We start from the raw sequence: 10,336 nt of genomic DNA on the forward strand, positions 1-10,336 counted from the left end.
CTTGTCCATTATCACCGTGATGCGTCCTTTGTCCGCTGGTAGTATTACGATTGTTTCATCATTTCGTAGATTTGTGAGTGCGTCTCGTTCTTGTTTGAGGATCAGTTGAATGTTTCCATTTTCGTGTGATCGCCGGTACCATTGTCTGTCGAATCTGTTGTTGAACCTCCTCGGACATTTCGTTTGTTTTCAGGGCATGTTTCAAACTGGCTAGGTGTTCTTTGTAAGATGCGTCCTCGACGTCGAATCGAGCCCTTTCATTTGCAGTTCTTGTTCAGCTGTGCGGAGCTGGCGGCCAGATAAGTTTTGATCTAAGCGTCACAATTGTTGTGTTTGTTGTTCCTCGTGAGCTTGCACAATTTTGCCTCCATGGCTGTTCTGCGTTTGATCTTGGCATTGTCTACTCGGCGTCCGATTGCTTCTTCGAGTTCTACCAAGTGTTGTGTACTGGTTTGGGCCAAACTGCCAGTACTTTAGCCAAATATCAGATGAGTGCAGATTCCCCGGCTCCTATTTCTTCTTGGAAATCTTCTATTTGAGCGTCTTTATAAGAAAATCCACTAGGTATAAAATTAGTGGAGATTCATGTCGAAAGCCTGAGTTTTGTCACTCGGATTAGTTCTGTAAAGGCGAAGATTCCAGGAGTGCGCACCCATTTCGCTCGCATTCCAGCCCCTGAGGACGAGCACTCAATTGGTGTAGATATCCTACTCATTCCGGACACATAAAAGATTGACTAATTCTACTTTCATCTGATCAGTTTCCATGCGGCACTGCAATAACTGTGATACAACCTCTACCACTTTTCTGAGAAGCTGTACACTTTCGCCTTATTTCTGTGATCATAAGATTACCGACAAGTTCTTACAGCTGGGAATTCCAACTATTCGCAACTAATGATTTTTCAATGTCAACGGTGGTGTACACGCCATCAAATGCTTAACTTTCAAACAGTCGGGTCATATGTGTCAAACGAATTGCACACGACTCCAATGAATTGTTTCACTCCCAAGGCACACGACAAGAGGGGTGAGTAGATTTTACACCAAACTACATACTCCCTAATACGCTTTGAGACACGAACTGGCGGCGACGGGTGGTGACAAGATGAGTTGCAGAAGACACGCCACCAACAGCAACAGCAACAGCAAGAACAAGCCACCAGACGGAGAGTCCTACCCTACATCAAGAATATTGCAGAACTCGCAACCAGGTTGGTGGCTCGTGACCCAGAAACCAAATGCCACCCTAAGGAAATTAATCTCTAGACCGAAGGACAGCCGAGACAAAACCAAGAAGAACGATGTGATATACCAAATCAACTGCGACAAATGCAACAAATTCTACGTCGGACAAACTGGGAGAAGACTATGCACACGAATAAAGGAACACAACGCAGCTGCCAGAAGACATGATCCCCTGTCCTTCATATCCATACACGAGGACCAAGAAGGCCAAAAATTCAATCTTGGAAATGGAAAAATTTTGGCTTACGGAGACAAGAGATACGGCAGATGATACTTCACGGCAGATTCGATCAACCGGCGCACCGAACTGGATTTAATTTTCGTACCCCTACGTGCAAAATACCAACATCTCAGCCGGAACACTCAAGGACGAGCTCAGCGAACAGGCCAGCGACAATCTACATGAGGTTGGATGCGATTTGAAAGCGGTTTGGATGACAAGTTCTGCTGCAGTTCTTTATGGTAATAGACACATGATGACAAGCGAGTTGTTGATCTTATTTATACTTAGGACTAAACAAGTAGTAATCAGTGGGTAACGTACACTCATTTGCATGCCAATTTGGCATGATGGGAGACTCACCAAAACCCCAGCTGAATCTTTCGTTTGTGATGTTTTTTTAAACAGATTAGTCCATCGTCAAACTCAGGTTGATATGCAAGTGAGTGTAGTTCACTAATTTCATGTAATTTGAATACAAGTAGAGCATAAGTTTGGCAGAAACTCGGAGACTGCGCCTTTCTGATGAGCCTCAAATAGAGCGAAATTGATCGTGTGTTGTTGAAGAATTTTCAACAAACTTTTGAGTAGTGTATTACGTCTATGATGATCAGTGACTTAATTCTTTAAAGTTGGTGGTAAACTCAGTTGTTGCTGTTGGACCGTTGATGGCCTTTGGAATCCAGTGGAATTCATGATAGACATCTTCAAATGTTGGTCTCATAATCTCGGCTTTCTCAGTACCGAATTAGTAAAGGGCTGTTTGAGAATCCGTTCGGTCTTCGTTTCATCATTCGATTATGTCGATCAGTAGTTACCGCTGAGATCGATGCTACATCTCAAATATTCACCTGGTCTTTATTTGAAACTGTTGCTAACAGCCCTTTATTACAATAACAGGCAGCGTGTTTCTGACATTAAAGACCCCGTTTGATAACCCGACAGTGATGGCGAGCATACAAGCACTCTGTTTCCGAAGGGCGAAACGGCGTTCATCCCGCCGGTCGTCGTTACAGAGTGTCACAGACGCTGGTAGTTCGGATTCCAAGTTTCCTCGTATTATTCCTTCCTTAGTGATCAGGTTATGTGTACCTCGGCGAAAATACCCTGGAATATATTCAGGAACTCCAGCTAGTCTTCATGCCTCCCATTAATTAACCCATCAACAAGGCGTGTGGCAAACTTTTGCACTGTCGTGATTTGCTGCTCTAAAGGAAAGTACTGTGCATCCACGGTACTCCAGATGGTGGCGCGTATGCGATATAGAGAAATTCACACGCATCTGGCGTAAGCTTGATGATAGGCAACAATTTTGGCACAGTTTCTTTAAGGTTGCCACCAAACTATCAACCGTCTATTGGAACCTCTGCGAATGATTTTGTTTGACTATAGAATTAGACACTAAAGCTCACCGCAGATTCAAAGAAGAGAGATTTTCTTGTCGGAGATAGATGGCGTTCGACATACTTGCATCTGAATTCCGTCAACAAGATATGCTCATCCCTGACGATTTCTTTCTTGTCCGTCCCTTGAGCACTTTATTACCAATCGGTTTTCCTCTACTCTTATGAACTGACTGGGCTTAGCTCAATTTCAATGGCAATTCTCAAATTAAAGGTTTTCCTCATCGTCAATTCATTTTTCTCCTGACCACCTATCGACTGTTGGTAACGTAAGGAGATCCGATAATTTTTATTCGAGGTTTTGTCATGCAAGTGAAGCCATGATATGATAAAAAGCCAAGAAATACTGCATGATTGTTTCGTCTTTAGTGGGAATCCTCAGATGCAGGCATCCCATGAAAACCTAGGAGTTTCTATGCAGCGCCTTTCTAGTCAGTGTTTGAACACTTAAACTTTGGGCCACGGGCTACTAACACTCTCCCTGTTCACTTTGAACTTGGATGTTAAAAGGGTACTCAGAAAATCACATAGGCTCTTTCATTGTTCATGTTGGTAACCATCAGTGGTGACAACAACGGAGTACATCATTAGTGTAAGATATGAAGTGTAACGGAACGTCTACGAGTGAGGACCAACTTTCACCGGATAATGGATGGACTACAACTTAATAAAAGTTGACTTCGTGAGACATTTGGCCCGTCACATCCCGAATGCATGTCCCTTGTAAAGACAAAACGCGTGAAGCCCTGCATTTTTTCATCGGTGGATGCTCACATCTTGTGCTCTCAGGACGCACAGTTTACTAATAAGTCCTTCTGCATGATATTGAAAATCACTCAGATTCCTAACAAAAGGGGCTGTCGATTTCTGTGCAAATCAATTAACCGATACGAAATGTTGTCTTTCATAAACAGAACGTGCGATGCATCACAATAGGAAGAAGTAAATACATTGAATTAATGATTGCTTCTATGTGAACAATGATGGGAATAGATTCGAAGACTACTAGCGAACTCCGAAATCAGCCACTAACAAGCCTTATTCCGAGCACCAATCGGCTTAGCACAGTTCACCTCGAAGCTGCCCAACCTAGAACACACGTGAGATATTTTATTCATTATGAGTCAACGATAATTTATCGGGCGTGTAAGCTGGCGCGAAAACACCACGAGTGCTGATTTGGAAATGTGATAGAAGAAGGAAATAATCAGGGGCTTTTCCAACTTTAAGGTTTTTCGGAATATCGAGTGATCATTTTCCATAATTTCGCGTTTTGTAGAATCTGGATTCAAGTTATGTGCAATAGGATGACCTAGAATGACGTTGGCAGAGCAATAGGAGAAAAAAATAATCGGGGGGGAGAAAAGGAGAGGGGGAGAGGGGGGGGGGGGGGGGGGGGGTTTTCCACCCTTAAAGCTTTCCGGGAAATCAGTACTTTTTCATCGAGCCATCACTTTTCCATACTTTTTGGGTTTTTATTTGGCGGAATTTCCAACCATACTTCCGGTTGGATTTATTTCCAGGATAATGGAAGCTGAGTAACGCCTACAAGGGAGATGTGGCGGGGCTTTTTCACTCTGACGGCGAGGAATAGCGAACAGATAGCAAACCTAATGTAACTAATTCGCTCATTAGTTGAGAAGGCTCACTATCATGAGCAACCATCGCCCGGCATATTCATGCGTGCCTAGGACTAAACGTGAAATTGGAAATAGTAATTTACTCGACAGAATGCACTACTCGTTTGGTTAGTGATATCTCCTCGACAAATAACGATCGGTTTCTTCATTTTTCGCGTTCCAGTGGTAGTCGCATTCCCACAGTTTGCGCTAATCAAATGTTATACTTGATTATCAGATTTACTCAGTGCACAACTCCCCATTTTAAGTTACTTTCAAAGGGTGACTCAACTGAAATCCAGGTGAATCTCTAGTTTATAGTATTGCTCATAGCATACATGATTTGATAAGCCTGAACCCACTTATAAGGTGTTGTCACTGGAAACAGTTAAGACTTCGTTGTGTCGCCAAGCATCAAATTTGTTCTATGACTATACTGGAACGACAAATGGCATTTACTTAACACGAGCTTTCAACATAGAGTAACGCCTACAAGGGAGATGTGGCGGGGCTTTTTCACTCTGACGGCGAGGAATAGCGAACAGATAGCAAACCTAATGTAACTAATTCGCTCATTAGTTGAGAAGGCTCACTATCATGAGCAACCATCGCCCGGCATATTCATGCGTGCCTAGGACTAAACGTGAAATTGGAAATAGTAATTTACTCGACAGAATGCACTACTCGTTTGGTTAGTGATATCTCCTCGACAAATAACGATCGGTTTCTTCATTTTTCGCGTTCCAGTGGTAGTCGCATTCCCACAGTTTGCGCTAATCAAATGTTATACTTGATTATCAGATTTACTCAGTGCACAACTCCCCATTTTAAGTTACTTTCAAAGGGTGACTCAACTGAAATCCAGGTGAATCTCTAGTTTATAGTATTGCTCATAGCATACATGATTTGATAAGCCTGAACCCACTTATAAGGTGTTGTCACTGGAAACAGTTAAGACTTCGTTGTGTCGCCAAGCATCAAATTTGTTCTATGACTATACTGGAACGACAAATGGTATTTATTTAACACGAGCTTTCAACATAGTGAGCAAGCATGGTTTCTCAACGACAATGCAGATCGAAGAACGCTGATCAGATTCCACCAGAAGCAGTAAAATTTTGATTATCTAGTCCAGCAGCTCTACGGAGAACTATTCTATAAACAAACTTTAAACTAGGAAGGAGAACAGCGGCTACCAACCCTGGGAACCAAACCAAGTGCGACGTTACAGGGAAGTCTAGCGATCATGTAGGCAATCCGGTGACGACTAAACCCTAAAAGCAAGCAATGAATGACTATACTTCACATCGGGTGTATATCAACCACATGAGCACAGTGCAGTACAGGCCTGAAGATTGACGGATATTCTGTCTGAGGTCATTTGCGATATAATTAACAGCATGAATATTTGAGCTCCCGCAAGCCACCATTCCGTGTTCCTGAAATCACTTTGATCGCGGCCGTAGGTTATCTTGCAGCAATATATGGAAAGCATTTTTAGAAGTAGGCTGAGCAGTGGCAGTAACAAATCAGAAGTGTGGATAACCCGTATGCGAACCGAATACAACGTCACCTATTCCTTCAACTTCGGAATTCACATCACTTGGTCACGCGTTGACTGGCTCCTCAGTTCGCGAATTCCCGAATGAAGAGTCCGCGCGAAGTGTTAATCATTCTGTTGCTAGATCTTGATCTCTCCTTCGTAAGGGTCGCGTGCACCGGGATACAGTAAGGGCCCTATTGTAGTATGGTTGTGAGACATGGCTTCTGAGGACAAATGATATAAGGTGTCTTCAGGTTTCAGACCACCAGTGCCTTGATAGGCACAAGAGTGCCCAAACCAGCGCTCATTTTGTTGTAAACTCTTTGGTCCTTCTGATTTGACTTGTGTGCTACACATGATGCCAATATTCGTGGTGGTGTTTTGTGTAATTTGTGTTTTATTATTGCAACATTCCTATCACGTTTCACACAGGGCATTCCCCTTCCTCTACAAATGTTTTTCTCTCTACACAAAGATTATGAATTTGTTACAAGGCCGATACGTACTAGAAACATGGCAGGCATGTTTATTATTGCACTGAGTTTTTGGTGCTTCCACGTATTTTGTGTTGAAGGCTTCAAGCACTTACTGCCTGTCACATGTTAAGATGATGGCTTGCGACCCCTAAATGCCTGAAATTCTTCATGCTGTGCTCTAGGCATTCTGCCGGCAATTTTCCAAGTTCATGGAAGTTTGGCGTAAGGCGTCAAACCTCCACTTGTGAATATCATGAAAAGTGGATTTCCTGTGTCTTACTACCCGCATCCGAAAATATCGCATCTGATGTCAACGTGTGGCACAAATCCGTTGAACTACTTGCGACATTTAAGTAGCTAAACGGAGGAATGGAAACTGTCAAATATTCAATTTTCAACACATGTTGGTTGGTTTGAATTTCTTCCTACTTTCAAAACCAAGAAAGGCTTCGAAATGTCGGGGAGGGATAGTGTTTAATTTCTGCTGAAATTTTCCGAATTACAAAAAAATATTGTACTTTCGGAAGGTTCAAAATCCGACTTCATCGTACCAACTGAGACCAGTCTCCTTGTCATCCATTCTTGTCCAGTGCTATCACAAAGTGCTTGCTGATTGTTGGAGCCCCGGATCGCGACTATTCTCACTTCTGTTTGCTACATCGAGACGGTTGTTTGGAGTTGCATCGCTGCTACATAACCTTCGTCACTCTTCGACGACTGCTTTTAACATCTGCTTGGCGTTTGTTGATGACAAATCGTCAGATCTGCAAGCGTATGAAGCACCGTCTCCTCTATTTCGATACAACGCACAGTCCTACCAGAATGCTGTAACAGTTTTTCCCTGCTTTAAGGTTCACTGTCACAAAGGTTTGAGGCAGGAAGATCCACTCTTCCCCTCTATGGTCCATCAACAGATGATCATCTCTTATTCGGGGATCTGCTTTCCTCATTCCCCAAGGTTGTTATCGGATTAAGACTTCCTAAGATCACAGTCACCGAATGACGTTTGCTTGCCCTTTTGGGATTTTTTTGTACTTCCGACACTTTTTGCTTGTAACATAGTATTGAGTGTTCATCCTGACTAAGTATGACGAACACTGTGCCCGATCGGGAGTCTTGGCCATTCTATCGCTAACCGCACTTTGGAGAACATTTGCGTTTTGGACTTTATTCGGTCGCTGGTCTTTTATGCTAAACATTCTTGCACACGTTAGGATTCGTCTTGTCTGAATGAGACTGTTGGTGGCACGACTTCGAATGGGACGCTTCTCTCGTTTTATTTATTATTCTCCTGTAATCCTTCCATATCAAACAGCAACGCTCTTCAAAAATATACTATAAGTATTGGCTTATGCAAAAAAAACAATCCGTCAACTGCAAAACACGGGGAGAATAATAATCGAACGAAGCCGTCCAGGAATGTCAGTAAAAATATTCTTTAGTTAGCAAAATAGCAAGGTACACGATGACACTTCTCTCGTTTTATTTAATATCCTGCCATAATCCTTCCATATCAATCAGCAACGCTCTTCAAAAATATACGATAAGTATTGGCTTATGCAAAAAAAACAATCCGTCAACTGCAAAACACGGGGAGAATAATAATCGAACGAAGCCGTCCAGGAATGTCAGTAAAAATATTCTTTAGTTAGCAAAATAGCAAGGTACACGATGATAGCATTAGATGGGGGTGTAGAACGACTTGCGAGATCGGAATTGTCACGGGTGAGCAAATAGGCATTGACTAAACTGTCCAGTGGTTATGTGTACTTAGATGGTCAAAATTCACGCTCATCTGATCCTGCACACGATGTGTGTGATAGAACGTATCCTATTCTGTAGCTGGAAGACAAATTTCAACCATGGACGCGCAATTAGTACTGTGTTCATTCAGCTACAATGTCCAGTGTTTCTCTAAATTGGCGGAGGCATCCAACCACTTGGCCAATTTGGCTTTTCCAGCAAAAAATATTAATTTACAAGACAACTGAGTGTTCGATTCTACTTCTGGGCATGCACATCTGCGTACAGCCTTAAAACACAAACAGTGTAGAACCGTAAAACGTCTGGAAGATACGAACATGCAAATGTGTTTGTGTAACATGTGTTTCTAAAAGTGTGGTTCTTAATATTTTGGCTCACTATACCCATGACTTTCTGGACACTACGCCCTTTACTCGTCCTTTTTTTCAAGTAGTGCACAGCAACTAAAACGATAACCTCTTTCATGCACTGATGTATGAAATCTCATAGCTCGTACCCTGCGAATGAGGCACTCGTCCGATGGATGGGCCTGTGCCGGGGCAACGTGCTTTTTCCCACATGGTTTAGTGTGGAAATTGTCAGCGAATAGGGCATCCTTCACGAAATCATACCCGCAGGACGGAATCTCGACTGGGGTATGGCAGGGTGGTTGAGATTTCAATGGTGAATAACGCATCCTTCGTTGTCAACCTTATAGAAGCATTAAAGGCCTGCGTGCAAAATGGGTTATGCCATAATGAGCAGATTTTTGACTCCTTCATAAATTACTTCCATGTATTTTGTAACCAAATGTCTTCCTATGGCTATAAGAATATGAATCTGCCCACTGTCTTCTTCATTATAGCGCCCTGTTAGTGCACTACAATTTGGTTGAGCAATTGTTGCTGGATCCTCTTACAACTTAGGAGCATAGTGTGCTCCTTTTGCTTGAAAAAGCCAGCGGAATCACCGATAATCAAAAAGACAGAACTGTCTCCGGTGGGGTGTTGTGCGTATCGTAACAGTAAACGGGCATAAACAGTCCGAGTGTTTAGAAAACTGAGAGAAGTAACCCACCAAGCACTAATTCGGATCCCTTCTCATCCAATGGATGAATCAGAATGGTGTGTCCCAACCGGAACGAAATCCAAAAGGGACTTGTGTTCTCGGTGATCAACGTATTCGAAATCTTTTTGGAGCACTTCCTACAATAGTTCGTTATCGAAATTTAGTGTCGTCAGCTCACATGGTGGAGCACACATACCAACCTGAATCACATGGACCTATCTCGCGTGTCACAACTCACCAGACAGTACTGCAGATTTGACGCTCAAACTTAGTGAGTTACCAAATTCGGAACATCATCATCAATGTGATTCTAACTACTTGTATTATATAATCGAATGAAATTTCAGGCGTTGATCACTATAAGCCATTAGAAATGCATGCTTACATGAAAGCATACGTCAAACAGACCACAGCTATCCATTTTATATCACGACAATTCTTCACAGACAAGTCACGCCTACTAACTAAGGAAATATTGTCCACCAATGCAGGTTGAGCTCGACGAATGATGTGGATAGATAAACTCGGACAGGCCGGTTGAGAAGCATGAAGCGAATTTTTCAATTGGAAAGTTTTTTATCCGACAACCGTCACATTACCGGATAAAGCCCATGGGCTCTGCAGGAAACGCCTACAGCGACGTACGTAACTGAGCTAATCGAACAACACTGGTCTTGGTTATAGAGACACAAGAAAGACAAAGACATGGGGAGAAGTAAATATATGTTTTCAAGTACGTGTGTTAAAGCTACAAAACCAACCAAGGTGGATTTATCGGAGTGAGAGACTCTGCCACGTTTACTTTACCGCGAAGCGCGTAATCCCCTATAAGTGAAGTAGCAACATATTAGGACAGCCGTTCCGACAGCAGTGCATCGCAGAACCATCGTCAGTCGGTCAATCTTCCGCTTTATCATCGCCACAATGGTTCGGTCATTCGTGCATGGGAATGGTTCATTCGGAATAGGTACATTCAAAAATTTGCACAATGGCTCCCATCCGTCCCGAATATCGAAA

The 10,336-nt window shown here is 42.8% G+C and overlaps 1 protein-coding gene across 1 annotated transcript in view; it reads right to left on the reverse strand.

The window, feature by feature from the left end:
- Positions 1–484: 484 nt before the first annotated feature.
- T265_06789 (hypothetical protein) overlaps positions 485–10,336 on the reverse strand; it is a gene marked incomplete at both ends in the record, with an annotated part of 34,811 nt that continues 24,959 nt past the window's right edge. Inside the window, one exon of the mRNA XM_009172154.1 lies at positions 485–543. Within this exon, the coding sequence (XP_009170418.1) occupies positions 485–543 (59 nt within the window). The remainder of the gene's footprint in view (positions 544–10,336) is intronic.

Source organism: Opisthorchis viverrini (assembly GCF_000715545.1).
Source record: "Opisthorchis viverrini unplaced genomic scaffold opera_v5_147, whole genome shotgun sequence".
Classification (NCBI taxonomy): Eukaryota; Metazoa; Platyhelminthes; class Trematoda; order Opisthorchiida; family Opisthorchiidae; genus Opisthorchis; species Opisthorchis viverrini.